Consider the following 25,224-nt stretch of genomic DNA (forward strand, 5'->3'; position numbering starts at 1 on the left):
CAAACGTACAGTTGTAGTGCTCACATGCACTTGCTTTTCTAGAATAACTATTCTAGTCATGTTTCCCAATATATATAAAGTTTTCTCTATGTCCTTTTTTCCTAGGTGAATGACCTGACACTAGGCTGTGTTAGTGCACATTTTATTATGCCAATCTTATCAGATGAGCCAGATTGCTCTGTGACGTGTTTTCATTGCTAATCACCCCATTAGTTTGCGTGTCATGTGCAAAATTTATTAGCAGTTTTAGTTTCCTCTGTGTTATTGGTAATATTGAATAGTATGGGACTGGGAATTGGTACGTGAAGGGTTCAACTAGGAATGTTGTCCCTGTTTGTTAAAATGATGTTGTTAATTCCATTTTCAATCACTGGAGATTATTTTGTTTTTTAAACCCATTTTGTTTACTGTAAATTAATCAGACATGCAGTAAAAATGCGGTGCAGAAATTCAGGTAGTCTCTAGCACCATTCACTTTTATGATAAAGAAAAGTATTGATTTGATCTTATGTATTAGACTGTAGCAAGTTGTATTAGTGGCTGTGAGTTTCATTAAAAAGGTTATGTGCAGAGATAGTGGTTTGATTTCTTCTCTCCATTCTCCCTACTCCTCCCACCCTTCCTTGTTGTGCTACTTTTCTTTTTTTTTTACTATAGCCTCTTTTTCAAGATCCTAGTAGAAGTTACATTTGTAGATTTCTTTGAATTCTTGATCATTCAGTAGAATTCTTGAGTGCATCTTACTTGGGTTTTTTTTGTTACAACATTGATGTATCTTTTGTGTTTAGAATCAGAGCAGAAAGGCTACTTAATACCATGGCAGAAAAGGCTGAGATGTTTAAAATTTAGTGAATGATTTATAGAGTCACTGCTAGGATGTTTTAAATGTATTAATTATGAATGATAATCATATACCTATAGTGGGAAATAGATACTAACCAAAAGATAAGGAAGGTCAGTTAGAATAAATTTGGAGACTTTGCGTTAAAATTACTTAATGAAGAGAAAAAATTTGGGATATGTAATTCTGTTTTGTTAGTATACTGCAGTATGTTTATCCAAAACTAATTTTGAAGCACAAGAAAAATGAAGGGTTGTTTTCTGCCTGCACTCATATAGAAACCTATATGTTCTCTTGGAACAGTTTTAAAGACTCATTCCAGTACAAAATTGAATGTGCTTCTATCACTGTCCAGTTGTTTTCTGAACCAGTGCTTGATCTGATTGTGACTGATAAAAAAAGGAAACTCTGTGCCAGTACAGAAATACAGTTTGTCTGTCTACTTCTATGAAGAATATGAACTGACAAGAATTGTAGGCTGTATTGTGTGCATCTCATGTAGAGGCAACTTAGGTGTCTGCTCTGTTAGACTTCGTAATACATCCCATTCTGTACGTTCCCAAAGCTTTTCATCGCGCGTTTACAGCGTGCTTCAGCAACTGGTAGGAAGCCATTGATACCTCAATACTCAGAAACTTTTAGATGTCCTTTCTTCACTAGTGCTTTGCTGTAAAAATTCATGTCTTGCTGAGAAAAGCCTTCATTATTTAACTGAAATTAAGCCTATATTTCTTGCTACCGATAATACTGAGAATTTATTTTGATGTTCCTCTTAACTTTTTGAGCATCCAATAAAACTGTTCTCTGTAGCAAAAAGGCAGAGCAGTCAAGTTGCATATGAAGTAAAGTTCAAAGTCAATAATGCTTTCTTAAAATGGGGTAAGGTAATATCTTTTTAAAAGAAGTCTAATAGTGTAGCATCTCCGAATTTATTACCATTTGGCTTAATGCTTTAAGGAACAAATGGGGTTCTTAAAGTGATCTGGACAGTGAACTTCGCTATGTAGCTTGAGGATGTGAAACTATCAGGTCCATTTTAGAATTGGATAAACAGCTCGAAAGTGTTTGATATGGCCATGACCAAAGTACAGATTTAATCATCAGAAATAAAGAACCAACGGAATTTAATCAGTCTTTGGTACAAACTTCAGACATATGGTTTTCTTGAATTAGTGTTAAGTAAACGTAATATAATAATATAAGTACTCCATAGATGAAGGGCTATCAACTGCAAATGTCTGTATTCCTTTTAATCTAGAATATTATTTAAATGTCAACATTAAACCATGATCTGTCCTTGCTTATAGTGTTCTACTGCTGCCTGTAAAGGACTGAGACTGCAATTGGACCCACAACATCATCTCATTCCTAATTGGCTGTGATGCCAAGAACACATTTTTTTGTTTGCAAGATGGCAACTTCCTGAATAAACAGACTGTAGTTTAACTGGCAAAAAGTATAGCATTGTTTTGCTTAGCGGTGTGAGACTAAATCTGACTCTGTCCAAAGCAAATGTACCTACTGAAGTTCTTAGATGTGAATTTTTATTTATTTTGTGTTAGAGGTTTTTTCCTGTTTATAGCTCATTCTTTTAATACAAGGTGAAAGGCAGTCTTGTCCACTTCTTTGCATGTTCATTGTGAATTCAAGAAAAGGGCTGCAAACTAAGTGGAAGCCATAGTTCAAAACATTTAAGCAAATTTTAAAATAGATACTTAGCATTTTCCTGATAGAAATTACTTATTGAGTTTGTTTTTCTTGCGTTATAGTGCATGTGTTTACCGTTTTGGTTTTTTGGGGTTTTTTTTCACTTCATTCTGTTCTTGGAAAATCTTGTATGTTTTACTGTTACGACCAAAATATTTATCTCCCAGCAGAAACCCCCACATTATCCAGTTACTTAGCAGCACCTTGAATGTAGCTTCTTAGTCATTTGGAAATGCTTAAAACAAGAATTTAAAAAATGGAGTTCTGGTGGCTTTAAATTTTATGTTCTTCCTTCTGTCATTCAGATATATTGAATATTTTTGAGGATGCAGTTCTCTACCAGTTGAACCAGTGTAACTCCCACTGAAAACTTCTGAGAGTGAGAATGGTCATAATGGGCGAGAGGCCTAGTCTTGCTCAGTGCTCTGTCTTGACAGTGGTCTGAAATGTGTGCCTACAGAAATGCATGGCGGCAAGGCCACAGCTCCGTGTAGCACTGTTAATTGCATTAACACTTGCTGGTTTTGTATGTAAAGCGTTGCCTGCTTGGATTCTTGGTGCTGTATCTTTGGTGTTCTCCTCTATTTGCTGTCACGTGAGCAAAACACATACTCAGAACTGGAACTGAAAGTGGATTTTCTGATTGGTAGCCAGAACTAAGTGTATGATCTGCCAACCAGACCTCTTGTTACCTTAAGTAACCAGTGGAACACTTGTCTAATTGCCAATTGCTTTAAGAATTATTGGCAAGTGGATGTCTTTTAGATAAAAACATTGACCTTCATCAGTTATTGCCTAGAAGTAAGACAGTCCTTTGAGTGGTTTAAAGGGTTTCCTTAGCTTTTTTGAAATCTTTTGGAAAGCTATTCCATGTGGAAACAAGAAGTTAGTAGGTTTTGAATATGTTGGTTTTGTTACCTTGATGTGCAGGACCAGATGCTGGGTTCTGAGACGTAGCATGATTGCAGGTTGCATTAGTTAGTATTTGTTGGGGTCCAAGCTTGACATTTAAATGAGAATTTTATATTGAGACTGGAAAACTTTTGATAGAAGGGGGTCAGTGTTAGCCAGACAAGCTGGATGATAGACTTGACTTCTAATCATCTGAAAATGAAATTTGAAAACCATAAGCTTAGAGTACCTGTTACACCTGAAACAGTTAAATGTAGACAGATTCTGCTCTTCATCAGTATGACTGAAGTCCGGTTACATGAGAAACCCGTATCAATGTCTAGTTTTCTGTCTGAAATTTTTTTCAAAAGTTGAAGTAATCCACATGGTTTTACTGTAACAGAGCTATGTTTTCTTCTTTAAAAAAATATGTTTGTCTCATTAAGTCTTCTGTGCCTAGTTGGTTTGGGTTTTAATAGTGATGGGAGAAATATGAATTCTCTGTCCCTGTTCTTGATTTTGGCTACATGCATGAGTATTTTAACTTTCTTAACTTGGGGTGTAAACATGGCGTTTTCATTTCTTTAAGGTTGTTGAACTTTGTTCAACAAATCTCCTTCACAGATAGTTAGTCGTCTTGCTGTCCTGAAGAGTAGATTAATGACAAATTTTTCATTAATCATTGAGTGAATTTCATGTTTAGTGCATATCAGTGCTAATGGGCAAATTGCTGGGACCACCAGTTTGCTATTCAGATTATATAAATAATTTCCTCCTTCCTGGAATACACGAAACACAGAGAAGAAAGAAAATGCTAAATGTGTGTGGGTGTGTATAGACTGTAACTACTGAATTAGGTCATTGTTACAGTTTTGGGGAGGTGTTTCTAGATGAGAAGGGATTTTGATTGAAAGGAAGGAATAAGGTAGAAGCTTAGGTTCCCAAGTGTAGGATTTTTAGACTAGAATCACATCATAACGCTTGTGATAAGTCAGTATTTATGAGGAGCAAATCCCAGAATCCTATGTGAAACACATCTGTGATGCCTTCCCAAGATACGTGTTGCTGCAGTTAAGCATTTTTTGCACTATAGCACTTAAAATGGAAAGCACATCTTCTCTGAGGTGCTGTTAACATAGAAATATCATTCTATAAACAGTGCTGGAGAAAAAATAATTGTTTTTTCTTAGCATAGTTGTATGATTTTTAGAAGGCTCTGTTGTTCTATATTGAGTAGGCTGGTATCCTGGCATACATTGTTACCACACTGCAAAGTGGATTTTGGGGCACATACCTTCACTTGTAGATAACCACAAAACGTCACGTAAAGGAAAAACAGATCCGTGTCCCTAGGTAGGGCTTAGGTAATGCACATGTGCAATGAATTGTGTTTTCAATTCTGTTGCTGTCATCTCTCACCTCGTATTTGCGGTTTTTTTTTTTTTTAGATTCTATATTGTAAGAAGCTTATTCACAAGAAAGTCTGTATTTGTTGGGGTATTTCATTTACTAGGAGGTGACTTTGAGAGACTCGGATGCAAGTTGTTCTAGAATTCAGCTGTATTACAAAATTGTGTTCCTTGATCATTATGCTAAAACTTTGTCCTTTGTATGTGCTGTTACATGTTATTCTGTAACAGAGAAATATGTACATATAAATGTATTTGCTGCTTATCTAGCACTTACCTAGGAACCTAGATCTGATGTTTTTTCCCTAGCTTTTGAAAAAGTGCTTGATTTCTTTCCTTCCCCGAACAAAATTAACCTCTTCTGCCACACAGCCGTGAGGTTGCTTGGTCTGGCATCTGAGGTGAGGCTCACATGTGCAGCTGTACTGAATGCTTGGGCCTGGAAGCAGAGGTCCATCCCTGAGGGCAATGCCGTGGCTGGGGTCTGTGCAGTCTTCTGGTGCTATGTTGGAATGCAACTTGCAGCAGGTGGTGTCTTCTAAATGGGGAGTATGCAGAGTCAAAAAAAACTATAGTGGTCTTTCCCTGGGGTTACTAAAGTGACAAGGAGTCAAGTGAAGCAAAATCTGACTTTCACCTGTAATTTAGTGGTGGATGAGAGTGACATAGCGAGATGGAAGAAGCATGGCAAATAAAAATTTGCTCAGTAGGCAATCAAAAGCAAATGTCAGTGAATTCGTTTGACTCAGTATTCATAGCCTCAATACAGCGTAGTTAGTTTGTCATTTAACAGGCATTTATGTCCATCTTGACATTGTCAAAACATCCATTCAAAGCTTTGGGTAAAGATGATATTTTTTTTAATCATGGCTTAGTGTCATGAATAAAAAATCAAATGCAGTAGAAACAACACACATATATGTATGTGTATATATATACTAAAAAAATAATATAGAGTCTCCATTAGAATTCAGCTGGATAACAGGCAGTTGGAATTGTTGCTGTTGGACTGCCCACGTAATCAAAACCAGGATGTTGTTGCATCAGTTTACGTTTGTTCATAAATAATCTAATTAATTATAAATCATCGTAAAGGCTGAGCTTTAGCTGAGCCAAACTCAGCCTTAATGGTTTAACCCTTAAAAATGGAAATATATTAGTCTGATATAAGAAGTGATAGTAATTCAAAATTTGGTGGTTAATCAGTTCAAGAGAGATTAAAGCAGAAGTGTTTTTACTGTGGGCATGCAGTTTGTTTTCTCTGAAACAAATGGTTAAATCGGTGGCTGACAACAGGACTTGCAAATTACTCTCTTCTAATACTGTTTAAAACACATAAATTAGATTATTATTTGTGCTTACAAAAATGTTTATATTGTCTGTAATAAGAAGGAAAACACCTGAACAAGGCTATCCTTGCAATTTAGAATATGCAGTTACCAGAAGAAGCAGTTGGACCATTTGTTGGAGTCGGAGTGGTTTTAGTTGCAGCATAGCGTGGAGTTTCTTTTGTATACCTGAGTGCATTGCAGGAGTGGCAGGGGAGAAGTGAGGAGCTCAGTTAAGCAGTTGGCCTTGTTTTATGCATATGGCTGAGCCAAGCGAACTTCTCTGGAGGCCCTGAAATACACTTTTATGTGAATGTAATTTAAGTCACATACATAGAGTATTGTGGTTAGTCTTAGGTAAATAATCAGTAAGTAATAGGAAGAAAAGGGTATGTTAGTCCTTTATATAAATGGTTTGTATTTACCAGTGTTTGGAAAGGTATGATTTATTTCATCAGTTTACAAGATTTTGAATAAGTTTGTTAGCTCAATAGTAGTTTTCTTTTATCTCCTAGTTAAATTATGTCACTCACCTTGAGCAGAAAAGGATTTAGGGGAATGCTTTGCCAAAATTCTTCAGGAGAGGCAAAGTCTGGGGCTGAATCCACACTAGTGTAAGTCAGTCTTAACAGGTCCTGGCTCTTTGACTGGCATTAGGATGAGTACTCTGGCCTTGTAGTGTAGTACAACAGTTCAGGTAATTAGAGAAACTGAAAAATAATCACAGTCTTTGTAAGTTTGGCTTGGGTTTATTTTCATTGTTGATGTTCCTTTAGTTCTCTAAACTGTCTCACTTTGTGATAGTTCAGCCAAAAGCATTAGAATAAGAGTTGAGATTGAAACCTTTTGCACTTGATAGAATTTACTGAGGAACCACAGCTGCCAGTGGCTACTTCTTTCTGCAGTTTAAGGCAGCCTGGACCAGGATTGCTCCTGAAAGGAGCTGTTTCACCCTTTTCCTGCTTCTTTGCTACCTCACTCTTGCCAGCACAGGCTTTTTTGTTAGGTTGTGTTATGAAGCAGACCTGTTAAGGAAGAATGGTGGTAATTAAGGAACGTTTATTGTGGGAGTAGGGTTAGCTTAGGGTTCTTGAAAAGTACAATGTAAGTTTGATTCTGATGGTTTGTGCAAGTACTTAGAAGCCTCAGTCAGGTAGCGCAGGGGAACTGAGTGCGTTGAACTGCAGTAGACTACAGTGTGTGTACGTGTAGGTGTGTGTATATATGCGCAGGAAAATTAGTCTGGCTAATTCTTTCTACCTTGTGACCTTTCTAAACATCAGTGGGAAACAAATACTTGAAGAGGAATGGCATTTACGAAAGAGCATTGGTTAAAATAAGTTCATTTTAAAGTTTCTTTCTTTAGAAAATTTGAGTCGGTAATGCCTTTGTTCTGAATTTAAAATGTAACTAAGCCCTATGAGTATGAATTCTGAAGGGTGAGGATGGATTACAATTTACTATATTCAAATAATACAGTTCTTTGGTATTAGAGAAGTCTAAATTTGTTGGACTTGTTAATATTGGAGACTGGGCCGGGCAGGAGTAGCGTATTCGGTCAAATTATTTATTGTATATGTAACTGGGCTTGCAAATTTGCACAATTAAGGAAAAGATTTTAAAGTGTCTTGGAAAATTATTACAGTGTTGAAAATAATTTGAGATGAGATGTTATAGTAAACCAGTTACAAATATGCGTAGTGTTACAGCAGAAATTTAATTCTAACTTGTTAACTCAAAGCTTTTGCTGACTGAATTGGAAACTTAGCACTGTGAAATTAATCTTGCTGAAGGCTCATACGATTCCCTCTACCACCCTACTTGGCTTTTGAACTTTGAGTAGTGTTGTTGGTTTATGTCGTGCTTGGAAGTAAGAGTTGCTCTGGAAAATTACTCTTCATTTTCTGTGGTTTTACAGTGCCCTGTGGTACTGAGTGGAATTACTGGTGTAACTTAATGCAACTTTTATGTCTGTATTTAAATGATGCACAATGAAGTTGAAATACATAGTGATTATCGAACTGTTGGTTTATCGTGTTACAAGGCCAGCAAATAAATCTAAAGTTACAATTTTCTTCATAAAACTCACTGAAATACTTGGTGGGAATGCGATGAGCTCTGTAAGTGGGCCTGAAAGGCCAGTGGAGAGCAAGATACAGTTCAAATGCCCTGAGTAAATACTGATATGCAAATTGAAGAATTTTGGCTGCAGAGTATCCATGAGTCTTAGCTGAGGTAAAAGTAAATTGAAAGGCTCTCTCAGACACCTGCAGTTCCACTGTGTCAGGAGAAGAGTATTGGAAAAGATGACAGATTTGGCTGTTTATGCTCTTAACCAGGTCATTTCTACATAAACCTTGATCAGCACCTTGAATTCAAATTGGAAATCTACTGTTGCAATGGAAGTAGAGTAGAAACAGAGTACACAGCTGCATTTTAGATGTTTATGTCCCGGTTTAGCCCCACTTCACCTGGGGAAAGGGAAGTGAGAGATTTATTGGTTGGAAACTAAAACTATTACTTCCTTTTTATTATTGTTTCATTAAAGCCATTTTAAAGTACATACAAGTATATAAAGAATAGTAAAGTATATACAGGTATATAAACCAAGTCAAATTTCTGGGTGTACTTAAGCACTGATGCTGCAGGGCGGATGCAGGGAAAGTCTTGGACTGGACGCAGCCACAGAGGGGACCTGAAATTGGGAACTGGATTCAGGAATGCATGGACTGGGATCAGGAGCAGACAGACAAGGTCTTCACTGGATGTTGGCCATCGAAGAGGAGGATTTGACCCTCCTGGTGCCTAAGCTTTATACAGAGTATGATGTATATGGCATGGAATACTCTGGTCAGTTTGGGGTCACCTGTTCTGTCCAGGCAGGTGCGACTTTTTTTGGCTTTGACTTGTGGCATTACACCCACCCTGAGATGGCTTTGATTGACATAGGAAGTATAAGCAATGGCCTCTCTATATGCCAGTTACTCGTTTCCTTGGTGATAAACATCAGGCTTTATCACTTCTAGAGGCAGCCACTGTCAAAAACACATTGTTGACTTTCAGAAAATGAAGTTACTTAGAAGAGGCTGAAAAGTTAGAGAATTGATTCTGCTCTAGCTCAAGCCGGAACAGTGTGTCAGTCTCTCAGTGGCATAGAGGTAATTACGAATGTAATTTTTACTTGGAACATGAAAACCATGTTAAATATTTCAAATAATTCAAATATTTCCTTCTTCTGATGTTAGCTCTATTCAATAAAAATAAATGCTAAGTCTAAAATAGAAGTTTATTTATAGTGATGTATTTGTTTTTGTAGTGGTATTTTCCAGGTATGAATGACTTTTAAATGCGTGTGTCAGTATAGCGTATTTTTTTTTTTTCAGGTTATGCAATGGTCTCTGCAAGATGTCATGTTCTTGAGTTGGAGCTTTTTAAGGCGAGCATATGCTGGTACTTTATTAAGCGGACTATAATTTCTTCTCTCACAACAACTACATAAGCAGACAAAATTGCAAAGATCTGCCCTGTGTCGAGTATGACAGCCACGACTCGTGGCTCTCCTGTAGGAGGGAATGACAGCCAGGGCCAGGCTCCTGATGGACAGTCCCAGCCTCCCCTCCAGCAGAATCAGGTATGATACTAACAATCAAGTTGTCTGAAAATGAAGGGGTTAGTTCTTTAGAAATAGTGTTTCTGAATTATTTGAGTTTGTATGTTCCTAGAGATGTCTAGATAAGTTAGAGATACACTTTTTGTGTGTGTCTGGAAGTACAAAAACATTCTGAGGGATGAAGGCAGTGCTATTGACAAAGTAAATACTGTTGGGGAGCACTGCATTGGAGAAGATGCACCATTATCAGGCAGTGACATAGTTCTTTTAAGCATGTTTCTTTGGGTTAAGAACCCTTCTTGCAATAATATCAGAAGCTTCCTCAGAACAACGGTCTTAGGTCTGTAGGCTTAATGGTCACAGATTGGTAAAACTATTCTCTCAGTTCAATATATGCTCAGCTCTGCAAAAGCACTTTTTGGATAAAACAACGTAGAAGCATGTATCAGCTCTGTAAGACCAGCTTCATTGTGCGAGGCTTCTTAAACAACTTAGCATGTTTCTGTTGAACAGGTTATCTGATTTCAAAAGACAAGTAAAAATTTTTGAATTATACATTGTAATGTGGTGATTCTTTTTTGTTAGGGAAAAATAATCAGAAAAGATGCTTTTAAACAGTGCAGCAAAACCTATTTAAAAGTCACACTTTTGTATCATGTAATTCAGTATGTAGATGGTATTTTTTCAATACCAAAATGTTAAATGATTGTTATTTCCTGAGAATTGTTTTTCAGAATGTGTGTGATGGGCTGACCCTGGCTGCTGTGTAAGCCCCCACCTTGTCACTCTGTCTTAGTGGGAGGAGGGGAGAGAATTGGAAGAGAAAAATGAAAAAAAATTATAGGTTGAGATAAAGGCAATTTAATAATTTAAGGGTTGGGGGGAAATAGGTCACTCACTGCCAGCCTAGTCCTCAAGCAACAGCTACCTTGGAAAAAATTGTCCTGTGTTTTATTGCCGAGCGTGACACTATGGTATGGAGTATCTCTTTGGTCAGTTCACATCAGCTATCCTGGCTGTGTCCCCTCCCAGCCTCTTGCCCATTCCCAGCCTGCTTACTGCTGGGGGCAAAATGAGAAGCACCAGGCTTTGAATTTGTGCGAGCACTACTCGGCAACAGAGAAAACACTGTTGTCTATACTGTTTTCTTCACAAATCCAAAACATAGCATAAAGGGTGATGTGAAGGAAATTAACTCCTTGCCACACAGTTGCAGTGCAACATGACAAAAGTGTTATCGAGATTTTGGTCCTCCTTTATCCTTCTAAATCTTGCTGTTCCAGTTTGAATTATTATTATCAGTTCATACTATTTCTATATATGAATAAGCATGTGTCTGCAGAATGCATTGTATTTTGGATGGCCTGTCAAATTGGTCTGAACTAATTGTGTTCTTGAAGGTTAGATAGCCAGTGGTAGTAGTGTGTTACTCATGTTTAACAAACTTGTTTAGCAAATATTTGTCATGATCATTTTCTACTCTGTTCCTGAAGTTTGTCTTTCTACCTAAAATAGTCATCTTTTCTACAGAAGATTTATAAAAGTTGGAGCATCCCTATTTTCTTTATTTTTACCTTCTAGATAGGTGGTCCACTGAAAGTAATGCTCTGTTACAAAAATACCCATTTTCCTTGCTGGAAAAGTGGCTAATTTTTACGCTATTGAGATAGATAGAAAGCATGTAGCACTTTTTATGTTCTAGTTTTTCTCAATAAATCTGAAATAAAGTGATTTTATTATATTTTATGATGACAAGTACTTCCCTCATGTTATTCTTTAAAACAATGCGAAGGAAAAATACCAAAATAAGTGGCATGTAAGTGCAGGCAATATTTAAAGTATTTTCCATACCAATTTTAGACTTCTTCACCTGATTCTTCCAATGAGAACTCCCCAGCTACCCCACCTGATGAGCAGGCCCAAGGAGATGCTCCACCCCAGCTTGAAGATGAGGAGCCTGCGTTTCCACACACAGACCTGGCAAAGTTGGATGACATGATCAACAGGTATATTCACACTTTCTTTCAGAGGCTATAGATTATTTGTGCTAATATCTTGATAGTGGAATCAGAATTCTTGCTTCTTTGTTTCACTGGATTTCTTGAAATACTTTTCTAATCGAGTTAGAGTTTTAAAGAGAAAAGGTTTAAATCAGAAGTTTGTTTGTTTTATTTTAGATGGAGTGCTCATCAGGGCCTTTAAAACCGTATATTCTTACCCGATGTTCAAAGCATTAGAAATGAGCAAGGATGCTTGATTTTTAAGAATCACAATTTAAATACTGGGTGGGGGTTGTTTTGTTTTTTAATATAGGCCTCGATGGGTCGTTCCTGTGTTGCCGAAAGGGGAATTAGAAGTTCTTCTAGAAGCTGCTATTGACTTAAGTAAAAAAGGTAAGCTGAAAAGACAATTAATGATTATTGGGACATTGTGTAAAGTCTTTTCTTGCTCTTTCGAATCTCTGGTGAAGGCTTAAAAATTCTTAATTATTTGTTGTATCCCTGGTCCTGAAAATTGTCAGAGTGCTATGCATGCAGAACCTTCATAGATCACAAATTTTAAAAAGCCATCAGTATAGTTAGAAATCATTGCCTTACCTTGAGTAGGGAAGTTGAATAAGCTCACAGCAGTAAAAATCTTGTCATTCCTGTCCTTCCCGTTTTCCGTATTCAGCGTGATATCAGACCTAGTGGGTTTGGTCTTTATAACAGACTCTAAAACTCAGAGAATTCTTGTTTTTTAGAAATAACTTGCTAATCTAGCTTTCCAAATGTCTTGCCCTAAATTCTTGTACATACTTTTGAGACTATTAGAGAAGGTAGAATTCTAAAAGCATAGCTCAGAGTGATGATTCTACCTTATTGCTTGCTGTGCCTAACTTGCTTGGAAGTAGAAGGGTTCCATATCAGGACTGTGTGAATGTTTGCTAAGTTGTACTAGTTACATTGACTAGTTCCTCCTGTGTTCTGGAAAGTTCTGTTCTCCTGGGATGTTGCTTTGGTCTTCTGTTTCAATCACTATTTATTGCCCCAGTATTTGAGTAATGCTAGAAGTCACATCACAGTATTTGTCTAGGAGATTTACACTTACCAGCTATTTACGTTTTAAACATAGTGACATACAAAGTGCCTGCTCCTTACTTTTGCATAGTTGGACCAGGGCAACTTCATTCCCATGTTAAAAAAGGTTATTCTTAGGCAGCTTTAAGAATAGAAAGCTGATCGTGTTCATGATATTCTGGCTTATCTTGATAGTTTTTTCAAGTCATTTTTTCTTTGGGCCATTCTCGGGAGAAACAAAAGTTAAGGTGCACCCTTATGATCCAAAATAAGATAATGACATGTTATTGCCAACATGATTTATCAGCTCTACTTGCATTTGGGTTTGCCTTCTTTGGATGTAGCTAGGTCTGGCAGGAATGCTAAGGTGAGTGTAGAGTTTTCAACTGATTGCATCTGTTCAGGAGCAGAAGAAATGCCAACTTATGGAAAGAAGATGTAGCCGTCTATGCGTCTGGGCTGTTGGAACAGTGCTGTAAAAAGAAATTCGCTGCCTGTGATTTGTGAGAGAGGATATGTATGTTCTGCCAGCTGTTAAGTCATCTTTAAAAAAAAAAAAAAAAAAAAAAAAGACAAGCACAAAAAACTGTCAATGCAATGAGGCAATAAGAACAGACTGAGTTTTTTGGCTATTTGTAACATCAGTGTACTTTTCCAGATTGTTGGGCTTAGTTGAAAGCTCCCAGACAAAAAGTCTACTCTTCTTTCTCATGAAGTTGTGAAGTCCAGTTCTGAAAAGGGCTTCTGCGTTGCTATTTCATTATTCTTGCTCTCTAGTTGAACTTCTCTGTGTGTATTCATGCAAGGATTATTGGCTAAAGAGACAACAAGAAGAGGCGTTAGGAGTAGTTGTTTAACAGTTATCTTTACAGTTACATCCTAGATTTTTTTTCCTTGCTACTTGAAGTTACATGATGGCTAAAATGGTTCTTTTTTTAAATAACTTGTAGTGCTCAAGGAATATGATAGGGTGCTTGTGTGGTGTAACTGACACCGGGTAGGTCAAAACTTGGCGGACAGTGTTTCAGAGCTGTGTCTCTATATAGAGAAGTAATATAAATGGTTCTGTTGTGTATATTTTTTAGTAGAGCAAAACCATATTCCATTATCTTAGTAAGATCTAAAATTGGACACCTTGATACCTGTCTATGGGCAGGTTTCTTAATCTGAGGAGTTCTGTTTCAAAAGGGAAGAACTGAAAGGTGAAATAGAAAAATAACCAGCTGTTGAGTTACATAAATTTTTGTACTACAGTCTAACTCATTTAGATTGTGAAGCAACAAAACCTTTAAAGAGCCCACTCAATTTTGTTACCAAGTACCATTTTCTGGTGGTTAGGGTTCTTTCGCTTTTATTCCTAACATTGCCAGTGGCCATCAACATTGGCATTCTGGAGTGACACTGGGGCAACTCCTGTCTTCGTGACTCTGCCTATAAACAAGAGTGATATTTGCATGTCTTGAAATCTTTTCAGGAACTGAAATTGAAAGGGACATAACTGAACTGAATTGAGAGTACTCATAAGAATTAAATGTGATCCTCACCACTTCTAAGCGCAAGGAACAAATTTGACAGAGTAGTATGAGTCTTGTCTAGACTGTGACTTGCATTCTTCCTGGCAGGTGCATTTATTTGTGGAAGATTATCTTCTTATGTGTAGGCATCAGTATAGTATTCATTAAGCAACCCATGAGACTCTCAAATGATAGTGTGGAGCTACTTGCTAATACAAAGAAACCTATTTGAAAAATAGCATTTAATAGCAAGACTGATGTTTATCTTTACAGTAATTCTGGAATACTTATGCAGTGTTTTGAGCAATGAGACTTGCTCCAGAAATAAATGTCATAAGTGAGTTGGGTGCTATAAATTTAAAAGTTAAAAAAAAAAAAAAGGTTTGCATTGGATTTCTGTGGTTTTTATAGGCTAGAATTTTCTCCACTCTTTGAAACAAAATCCCCGGAACAGCTCTGCACTGCTCTGCCTTTGTTGTGGGTTGTATTGCTCCAAATAGTTATGTTCAATAACATGCTGCCAAAACTTTCCAATGTGACACCCAAGCAAAATGCAAACCGACTTTTACAATTTGTATCTTATTTAAACTGAAATGAGATTTCACTGCTCAACTTAAGCCTTCAGTTTTGATCCCGAATCTTTGTTTATGATGAGTTACAAAGGACAGGCCCTAGAGCCTCAAAAAACGTGTGTATGTATGTGTGCGCATGCATCCAAAATCTGTGCAGCCCAGTACTGGGAGTTTTTTCCAACATCCCTTCTACAGACCATCTCTCTCTTGGATGATCCATCTGAATTTCTGTGGGACATTCTTGAGTTCCTTACCGAAGCTGTGTCTTCTACACTTTATTGAAATCATTATTTTTAGCTCTTGGTCCAAAGCAGAGACATCAGATTTGTGTTGTCATGTCCTGAAATTTCTTAACCAGGTATTTGAGACTAGAACTAATTTAGTGAAATGAAAACTACAGCAGGGCCAGTGCAACGTCTTGGTGTAGAAGGACTCTCCTACTCCTGTTAATTAAGAGTCATTGAAAATCTGCTGGAATCTGTGTGTGCTGTGTTGTAGCCACTGTGCCCATGGGCAAGTATGGGTTTCCTTAGAGCTTATTAGCTTCAGGTCACTGTCAGTTCTGCAGGGTCTGAGCCAGCCCCATCCAAGCTGCTGGAAGGTTTTTGTGCTGCACTTCCCACAGCTCCAGGCTTTTGGGGGGCTTTCACTGGCAGCACAGCACCACACCAGTGTGTGCAGCCAGCTCAGCTCTGGGATTGCAGCTACAAAATTGGTTAATCAAAAGTCCTGGAGAAGAAGAGGAGCTGGGTGATTTTGCTTGAGGCCTTGGTGCTCCAACCCTCTACTGTTGAGTATCCTTCAGATGCATCAGAGTTTGTTCATCTGCAGTTGCATCTGGACTCACAAGTTTTGTGGACCCAGAGTGTTTCTGCTCTTGTGGTTTATTTTCTGTGGTTTATCTGGCAAACTGACCACTTTTGAGGACAAGTACAGAAATCTAATGGCCCTCTGTTCTTCCTCCAGCTTCCTAATTGCAGCTCCTGTACACTGTATGTTGCACTTCACCTTTTCCTTTCAAGTTTATTTTTTTTCTCGGTGCATAGTCAGTTTTCCCAACTTTTCTCTAAATACTTAGCTCAAGGCTGCATGCACATATTGCTCTTGTATTCTTCTCCAGATTCTGTGGGAACAGAAGAGAGAAAAGTGGTTGCTTGTGGTCTTACTTAAGAGTTAGTGATATTGAAGCTGTTTTGAGTAGTAGATGCCAGGTGTCTAGTGCAGTTGCCGTTTCTCTTCTCACTATCTTAGGATTGCTTTTGCTTCCTTTCCTAACCTGAGTCTTCTAGGATTCCTACCCTGCTTTTGATGTCCTTGTAGGTGCCTGATCTTCCTTTCATAAGTGTAATCTGTTGTTGCGGCAGTATGCAGCATTGTGGGAAAAGGTAGAAGGTGATTCTGTATCCAGGAGTTATACGAGTTTCTTCTGAGGTTCTACATCTTCCCTCTCATTCTGAGTGCTGTCAAGTACAGAAAAGACAATGCATTTCTGTTAAGTGTACATGTTCAGTATATTTTTCTATTTATTTACAACCGAGTTAAATTTTCTAACTGAACTTTTGAGGGGAAAATACAGATTTCTTTAATTGCTGGGTTATAAGTAACTACAGAATTTTAAAGTAGCTGAAAGAAAATTATGGACTGTTGTTTTTTAAAATTAAACTTGACAGACATATGGTGACTGCAAACATTAACAGCAGTGTTGGGGTCTAGGTGTGTTGAGTCCTAACAGAAGAATTACAAGAAACTGTACTTCAGCTGAGAGTGAGATACAGAAGGATTGATGTTTATTTTTGCATGTTAGTTGTGTCTGGGAACCTGAGCAGGACTCGCCTCTTTTCCTCTTCACTCACTGAGTTATTGGTAGAGACTAAAAAAGAAAACAACATAAATGCAAGTGAAACAGCAAAATTGAAGATAAAGATTGTACTTACTGTTATTTTTGCTGCTCTATCTTTGAGTGTTACAGGCAGAGGGGGGAACCCTATCACATGTTCATAAAATAATTTAAAAATTTTTTTCTAAAGGAGTGCAATTTGTGACGATTGGAGGACACCTGGGACAAAGCGATGATGAGATGGCAGGGTTTTCAGTTCCAAGTGTGATGAAGAAGGGGATTAGCAAAACAGTCACATTAAACTTCCAGAGGGCAGACTTTGGACTGTTCAGAAGGCTGGTTAGCAAAGTCCCATGGGAGACAGACCTTAAGGGCAAGGGAGCGCACGAGTGCTGGGCGCTCTTCAAAAATGAAATCCTAGCAGCTCAGGAGCAAGCCATCCCCATGTTCCGGAAAAGGAGCCAGCAGGGGGAAAAACAGCTTGGTTGAGTAGGGAGATCTTTAGAGATATCAAAAAAGAAGAGGAATGTCTATGAGCATTGGAAGAAGGGACAGGCATCTTGGGTAGACTACAAGGAGGAAGTGAGATCCTGCAGGGAAAAAATCAGGAGGGCTAAGGCCCAGCTGGAAATCAAACTGGCTAAGTCTGTGAAAGATAATAAAAAATCTTTCTACAAATACATTAACAAGAAAAGGAGGACTAGGGAGAATACTCAGTCCCTATTGGATGCAGAAGGAACAACATTTACAAGGGATGAAGACAAGGTTGAGGTACTTAATGCCTTCTTTGCCTGAGTCTTTAATAGTAAGGGAAGTTGTTCCCCCTGTGTACAAACCCAGGAGTTAGAGGAGCAGAATGAGGCTCCCGTGATCCAAGAAGAGGTGGCCAGAGACTTGCTTGCCCAGCTAGACACCCACAAATCTATGGAGCCGGATGGTATCCACCCAAGAGTATTAAAGGAGCTGGCAGATGTCCTTTCCAAACCCCTTTCCATCATCTTCCAGCAGTCCTGTCTGACTGGGGAAGTTCCACTGGACTGGAGGCTGGCTGATGTTGTGCCTATGTACAAGAAGGGTTGCAGGGAGGATCCAGGGAACTACAGGCCTGTCAGTCTGACCTCAGTGCCAGGGGAAGTTGTGGAGCAGGTGATCTTGAGTGCTATCATGAAGCACATACAAGAGAACTGGTGATCAGGCCCAGTCAACACGGATTCACAAAAGGCAGGTCTTGCCAAACTAACCTGATCACCTTCTATGACAAAGTGACTTGACTACTGGATGAGGACAAGGCTGTGGATGTAGTCTTCTTGGACTTCAGTAAAGCCTTTGACACAGTTTCTCACAGCATTCTGCTTCAGAAACTGTCAGCCTCTGGCCTGGCCAGGCGCACACTCTCCTGGGTTGAAAACTGGTTGGATGGCCGGGCCCAGAGAGTGGTGGTAAATGGAGTTAACTCCAGCTGGAGGCCAGTTACAAATGGGATTCCTCAGGGCTCGGTACTGGGTCCAGCCCTGTTCAATGTCTTTATCAATGACCTGGATGAAGGCATTGAGTGCATCCTCAGCAAGTTTGCAGATGACACTAAGCTGCATGGAAGCGTGGATCTGCTGGAGGGTAGGGAGGATCTGCAAAGGGACCTGAGCAGGCTGGACTGCTGGGCTGAGACCAGTGGCATGAGGTTTAACAAGGCCAGATGCCGGGTCCTGCACTTGGGGCATAACAACCCTATGCAGTGCTACAGACTAGGAGAAGTCTGGCTAGAAAGCTGCCTAGAGGAGAAGGACCTGGGGGTGTTGGTTGACAGCTGACTGAACATGAGCCAGCAGTGTGCCCAGGTGGCCAAGAAGGCCAGTGGCATCTTGGCTTGTATCAGAAACAGCGTGACCAGCAGGTCCAGGGAGGTTATTCTCACTCTGTACTCGGCACTGGTGAGACCACACCTTGAGTACTGTGTTCAGTTCTGGGCCCCTCCCCACAAGAAGGGTGTTGAGGTTCTGGAGCGTGTCCAGAGAAGAGCAATGAAGCTGGTGAGGGGGCTGGAGAACAAGTCTTATGAGGAGCGGCTGAGAGAGCTGGAGTTGTTTAGCCAGGGGAAGAGGAGGCCGAGGGGAGACCTTCTTGCTCTCTACAACTACCGGAAGGGAGATTGTGGAGAGGAGGGAGCTGGCCTCTTCTCCCAAGTGACAGGGGACAGGACAAGGGGGAATGGCCTCAAGCTCCACTAGGGGAGGTTCCGGCTGGACATCAGGAAAAAGTTTTTCGTGGAAAGGGTCATTGGGCACTGGCAGAGGCTGCCCAGGGAGGTGGTTGAGTCACCTTCCCTGGAGGTGTTTAAGGGACAAGAGGATGAGGTGCTGAGGGGCATGGTTTAGGGAGTGTTAGGAATGGTTGGACTCGATGAGCCTTCTAACCTAGTAGTGATTCTATGATTCTAATTTCTGAGGTGGCTTTAGTAGAACATTAATCCATCAGGGTTTTGTGGATTCAAGCTTACATAAGTTTGTCATCTTCCAAGGCTTCTCTTATAAAAATAAATATGAAACTTTGAACACCAAAGTTTCATATGAAGTCCATACTTTGAAGTCCACATCACTACTTTCAATGTCTAAAAGTTCATGTAACAACTAATGAATTATATAATTCTAATTATAGATCTAATAGGTTTTTTCTTTTTTTTTTTTTTAAATAGGCCTTGATGTCAAAAGTGAAGCATGCCAGCGATTTTTTCGAGATGGGTTAACAATATCTTTCACAAAGATCCTTACAGATGAGGCAGTTAGCGGCTGGAAGTTTGAGATTCACGTGAGTTTTTAAACTTGAATTTCTGAAAACTGTAGCAATTTAAATGAGGAAGGATGCTGCCTTTTTGTGACTGTGAAGAGACTGCAGAGACTGAATTTCAATTTTGAAACTCGCCTCAACATACAAGTGGGAGAAATCTTGTATACATGCCTCTTGGCAGGAGCAAAAAAAAAAGTCATCTTTCTATCACTGTTTATCTTTATTGCCTATGGTGTTTCTGGAAAGAAATAAAACATGAGAGATGACATGAGGAGGACCTGAACTTTGTGTGTGCTCTGTTTAGGCAGACTGCCTTTGGCCAGATGTCTGTAGAGTCCTGCTTATTTTTACGTGCGTGCTAGGACATGAAAACTTGCTTTTTTAGTAGAGGCTTTTAGCAACTGAGAAAGGCTTTTATCAACCTGCTGACTTCTGCATGTTTGTAGCAGCTGTTTGAATATAAAAACTACCTGTTGGACAGCTGGTCACATACCAGCTGAGAAACTGTGAAGATCCTCATAAGCAATCTGAAGTCTGTGAGAGAAATGAATGAAAGAACAAAAAGTTAATAGTTCAGTGGTGATTCATGAATGTCTCAAAAAGCCAAAAATATTTGTGCCTTTTCCACTAAAAATTTAATTTACGAAAAACAAATAGCTTAAAGTTTGTTTAAAGCCATTATTGGAGGAAGTACAAATTAAAATGCAACATTGTAAAATTTACGCAATTCTGCATGCCAGGTACAAATGATTCAGAGTTTATAGTTCATATTTGTTGTATGGTCACTTGCCATGTTATTGTTTGTTGCTTTTTTGTTAATAGAGATGTATTATTAACAACACTCATCGACTAGTGGAACTCTGTGTGGCCAAGCTGTCCCAAGACTGGTTTCCCCTTCTTGAACTTCTTGCCATGGCCTTAAATCCTCACTGCAAATTCCATCTATACAATGGTACTCGTCCCTCAGAAACAGTTCCTGCAGGAGTCCAGCTCGCTGAAGATGAACTTTATGCCCGTCCTCCTGACCCACGATCACCAAAGGTATAAGAGCATTTTCAGACTTGCATTTTTAATTTTATGCAGTGTTACCTAATTACACAGCAGCCACAGAGAAGTGTTTTTATGGGGGAAGGACAAACCTCTTCATTGTCTTTGTCACTGAGATATTCTGCTGCTTTTTGACTTGCATGTTAAATCGTGGTTGGTTAAATTTCCCCTCCAAACTCTTCCAGTCTGTGATCCACAATCAAACTGTCATGTGTTTCTGTAGTAAGCTGGCACAACCCTATTGGAATGCCATTCCTATTACGTTAATTGGCTTGCTTGTGTTTGCCAGCTGATGGATTTACCTCTTCAGTCAGCATGGTTTTGTAGGTGACATTTTAAGGAGAAGATTATGTGATAAAGAAGGAATTTTCTCTCCTTTTTCTTATGATGGGAGAAATATTTTGGGAAATGTTTTCACAGTGATGGGAGAAATGTGTTCAGTTGGACGTGGGATGGTAGTGTTGGCTTGATTTTTTTGGGGGGGGTCGATAGTGGGGTTTTGTTGGGTTTTATTTTGGTGGCTGTCGTTTTTGTTTTCTTGAGGTTTGTTTCTTTGGTTAGTTTTTTTTTTTTAACTGGCAGTGTAGGTTTAGTAATCTGTTCTGGTTCCTGGGTTAGAATTTTTCAGAATTGTGTTCTGAATGTCATTGGTACACCTTCAGAAACTACCCGAGTTACATTTTTGTTGCTTTTGTCTTTTATTTTTGTATGTATAGAGCCAACGTTAAATAAATCTTTCTCCTTGGATCTCCTTACATTGTTAACAGTGTTTAAAAGACTGTTATTTTGCACTCTTATTGCTTTTATATGCGGCATTATCATGTCCAGGACCAGAAAAAAATAACAGAACCATCATGCTTCCTGTAGTAAATTGAACCTGAGAGATAGTCATTGTTATTCCTTTATATTTGATAAAGTCCTTTGAATAACTGTGTGGCATCTGTTTTTTGATGCAGCTAGAAAGATCACGTTGCTTATGTCTTTAGCATTTCCTTAAAACAGAGTATTCAAAATACATTGGCAAACTCGTCTTCAGTTCTATTAGCCCTTACGTTTGTTGTATAAGGACTTTTATAAAGCAAGTTTTGGAGCTAACAGGTACTTGGAAGTATTCTTAGATGGTAATTTGTAAATGTAAGAAAATAACTGTTTATTGTATTGCAGGGTTGGCTAGTAGATCTTATCAACAAGTTTGGCACATTAAATGGATTTCAGATCTTGCATGATCGCTTCATGAGTGGATCGGCATTGAATGTTCAGATAATTGCAGCTCTCATCAAGTAAGTTTGTGAAAAAAGGATAATTTACGTATTTTGAAAAGTTGGACTAAGTAAAATATGTTAGCACAAAGCTTGTTTTTTCCTTGAAGCATGTCCCCTCGCTCCATCTGTCATTCTTGTAAGTAAACTTGAATTTCTTGAATGACTCGCTCCTCACTCTCTTAATACTATGCAACTACCAATTATGGCACTTTGATCCCTTTCTTCTTTCTTTTTAGGCCATTTGGACAATGTTACGAGTTCCTAACATTACATACAGTGAAGAAATATTTCCTTCCAATTATAGAAATGGTTCCACAATTTTTAGAAAATTTAACAGATGATGAACTGAAAAAAGAAGCAAAGAATGAAGCCAAAAATGATGCTTTGTCAATGATAATCAAATCTCTAAAGAACTTAGCTTCAAGAGTTCCAGGACAAGAAGAAACTGTAAAAAACTTAGAAATATTTAGGTTAAAAATGATACTTAGGTAAGATGCTACTCCTAATACATATACTACTTCTGACCTTCTTTTTCCACACTTCTTACATTTAGTTTCTCTTACAGGTTGTTACAAATTTCGTCTTTCAATGGTAAAATGAATGCACTAAATGAAGTTAACAAAGTAATATCCAGCGTGTCATATTATACTCATCGGCATGGTAATCCTGAAGAGGAAGAATGGCTTACAGCTGAAAGAATGGCAGTAAGTTCTCCTCTTCACTGAAATTCATTGAATAGATTGCTTATTACTTTACTTGTGGAAGTAGCTATATGTTGTGGATCCTGCACATGCTGCTAATTTTGCATCTCGTAAGCAGTAGGTGTCATGTCGTGTTAATAAGTCATTTTAATAGTAGTCTTTTTGTGGAAAAATTGCTGTACTTGTTTCAAAGCTGCTATTAATTATATTCAGTGCTGCTAAAAACATGTTTTAAGAAGGGATCATTGAATAGTATGGGGTTTATATTGTGTTTAAAAACCAAACCAAACAACGGTAGATAGAACAGATATGATTCATTTGAAACTTCTGTGTTACTGTACTTAAAAACTAAATGTTAATTTAAATAAGGATCTAGTCTGGTTTTTGTGATTCAAGTAGTTTTTTTTCTCAGAGTTCTAAGTGACTGCTCTGCCTTTCATGTTTCAGAAGCTGGGTTGGTACAAAAATTTGTAGATATCACATTTTTATTTTTATTTTATTTAATATTTACATGTCATGTCTACAACTTGCGTCTACTTAAATAAGGCTTTAATATTTGCCTCTAATTCAGTTAGTAGCATTTTTCAAAACCCTGTAAGTGGCAGTACTTAAGTAATCTAACCTTTGTATTTCTGTTCTTATTACCTTTTTACATGATATGCTGTAGGCATACCAGTAAAGCTACAAATGTCTTTAACAGTTTGTGAATCAGAAGAGAATAATTTTGTTCCTTCAATAGAAGAGTTAACAGCTATTTCCATTGTCTTGTTATGTTTGAAGTTGTTTGAACATTTTTATACTTTGAGTTCTTGATCTTAATATACCTGAAAAAAATTTCTCCTTAAGACATCACAGTGACTAGCATATTAGATTATTTTAAGTGCTGGGGTTTTTTTTAAAGAAGAAATGCAAATTAAGAGATAAATACCTTCCTTTTACGATGCATCTTTCTCACTTTCTGCAGCTAGAATATTGTATATAAAGACATTGATCTACAGCAGGTCGAAATTTTTCTTTTCAGCTTAAATATCAGTGACAGCATTTCAGTAAATTGAGTTGGTATTACTTTGTTTTTATATTCAGGAATGGATCCAGCAGAATAATATTTTATCAATTGTGTTGAGAGATAGTCTTCATCAACCTCAATATGTAGAGAAGTTAGAGAAAATTCTTCGTTTTGTCATCAAAGAGAAAGCTCTCACTTTGCAGGATCTCGACAACATTTGGGCTGCACAGGTAAAGAGTTTAGCTGCTTGTCTGCTGTTCTTCATCCTGTACTGAGAAGGCGATGACTTGTGCTTTTATGCTTGGTGTTAGACAACAGTAAAAAAAATTGTAATGAAGCGGTGGGGGTTTGGGGGGTTCTGGATCTCAGAATTATCTTCTAAAATATCTTCGGTAGAAGGGGTCAGTTATGCGTGTATGTGAAGTCTAAAGGAGCAGTTCAGAACGTCGTGCAAAGTATTAGAAGATAGTAAAATAAAAATAGTTAAGAACCCTTAACGTTGAGCAAAGTCTAGATTATGAAAGAACATGATACACTATAACTTAATGTTTAAAAATGCATTAAGATTACAGAATACCTACCGTATGAAGAGAGACTGAGAGAAGACCTTGAGGAGATTTTATTATGGCCTTACAGTACTTAAAGGCGGCTTATAAGTAAGATGGGGAAGAACTTTTAGCAGGGCCTGTAGGAATAGGACAAGAGGTAATGGTTTTAAATTAAAAGAGGAAGGGATTAGCCTAGATTTTGGGAAGAAATATTTTTTACTGAAGGTGATGAAACATTGGAACAGGTTTCTCAGAGAGGTGGTAGATGCCCATCCCTGGAAGAAGCTCTCAAGGTGTCAGCTTGGATGGGGCTCTGAGCAACCTGATCTGGTTGAAGATGTTCCTGTTCATTGCAGAGGGCTTAGGCTCGATAATCTTCATGGCCCCTTTCAACCCAAAGCATTCTGTGATTATGTATTCCTAATCTCTGTGAGTTTACCATAGCTGTATAATTTTTTTCTGGGCAGAGTGCTATTAATACGGCTTATAATAATGATTGATGTGGAAGTTGTTTAATGGCAAATTCTTTGCTTCGTGTTATAATTATTACTTCTGAAAAATTACAAATTTTGTGATACTGGCTACTTCAATTAAATGATTGGTGACACTGGGCTTCCTAGCTGTGGGCTCTGTGGGCATAGCCCACATAAAGGCCATCTGAAGAGACAAAATTGTGATTAGTTATTGAGTAGACAGACTATGAAAGGTCCTTTTAGGGTAGAAACAAGCGTGACTACGTATGTCTTTGTTCGTAAGTAATTGGTAGTGAAGCTAACTTAAATTGTACGAGTAAGCCATTAGTCTAGTCTTTCAAGTGTGGGAAAGCTAAATCCAGTTTCCAAGATAGAGGGCTGTACTGATTGTTGCAGGAATGGAGTTAAATTTTTTCATAGTAGCTTATATGGGGCTGTGTAGGTAAAGCAAAAGATTTATCCAGTAGAGTCTTATCTCAGCCCATGAATTTTCTCATTTTTACCCTTCTGATTCTGTCCCATCCCACTGTAGAGCAGGGAGTGAGCGAGTGGCTAGGTGGTACTTAGTTCCCTCCTGGGTTTATACCACATCAAGGGCTAATGCAGAAATTGGGTAGTTTTATATCCCTAAATTGTGT

General features: G+C 38.3%; 1 protein-coding gene across 2 annotated transcripts in view; it reads left to right on the forward strand.

Annotated features, from left to right (window-relative positions):
- Positions 1-25,224, forward strand: part of USP9X (ubiquitin specific peptidase 9 X-linked) — a 110,617-nt gene that overhangs the window by 16,135 nt on the left and 69,258 nt on the right. For both annotated transcript variants that reach the window (XM_054055648.1, XM_054055652.1), the window contains exons 2-10: positions 9,560-9,807; positions 11,647-11,792; positions 12,100-12,179; positions 19,458-19,570; positions 20,372-20,590; positions 21,761-21,876; positions 22,095-22,346; positions 22,424-22,562; positions 23,643-23,795. In XM_054055648.1, the coding sequence (XP_053911623.1) occupies positions 9,712-9,807; positions 11,647-11,792; positions 12,100-12,179; positions 19,458-19,570; positions 20,372-20,590; positions 21,761-21,876; positions 22,095-22,346; positions 22,424-22,562; positions 23,643-23,795 (1,314 nt within the window). In that variant the 5' untranslated portion in view covers positions 9,560-9,711. The remainder of the gene's footprint in view (positions 1-9,559; positions 9,808-11,646; positions 11,793-12,099; positions 12,180-19,457; positions 19,571-20,371; positions 20,591-21,760; positions 21,877-22,094; positions 22,347-22,423; positions 22,563-23,642; positions 23,796-25,224) is intronic.

The sequence above is a fragment of the Cuculus canorus genome, chromosome 1 (assembly GCF_017976375.1).
Source record: "Cuculus canorus isolate bCucCan1 chromosome 1, bCucCan1.pri, whole genome shotgun sequence".
Classification (NCBI taxonomy): Eukaryota; Metazoa; Chordata; class Aves; order Cuculiformes; family Cuculidae; genus Cuculus; species Cuculus canorus.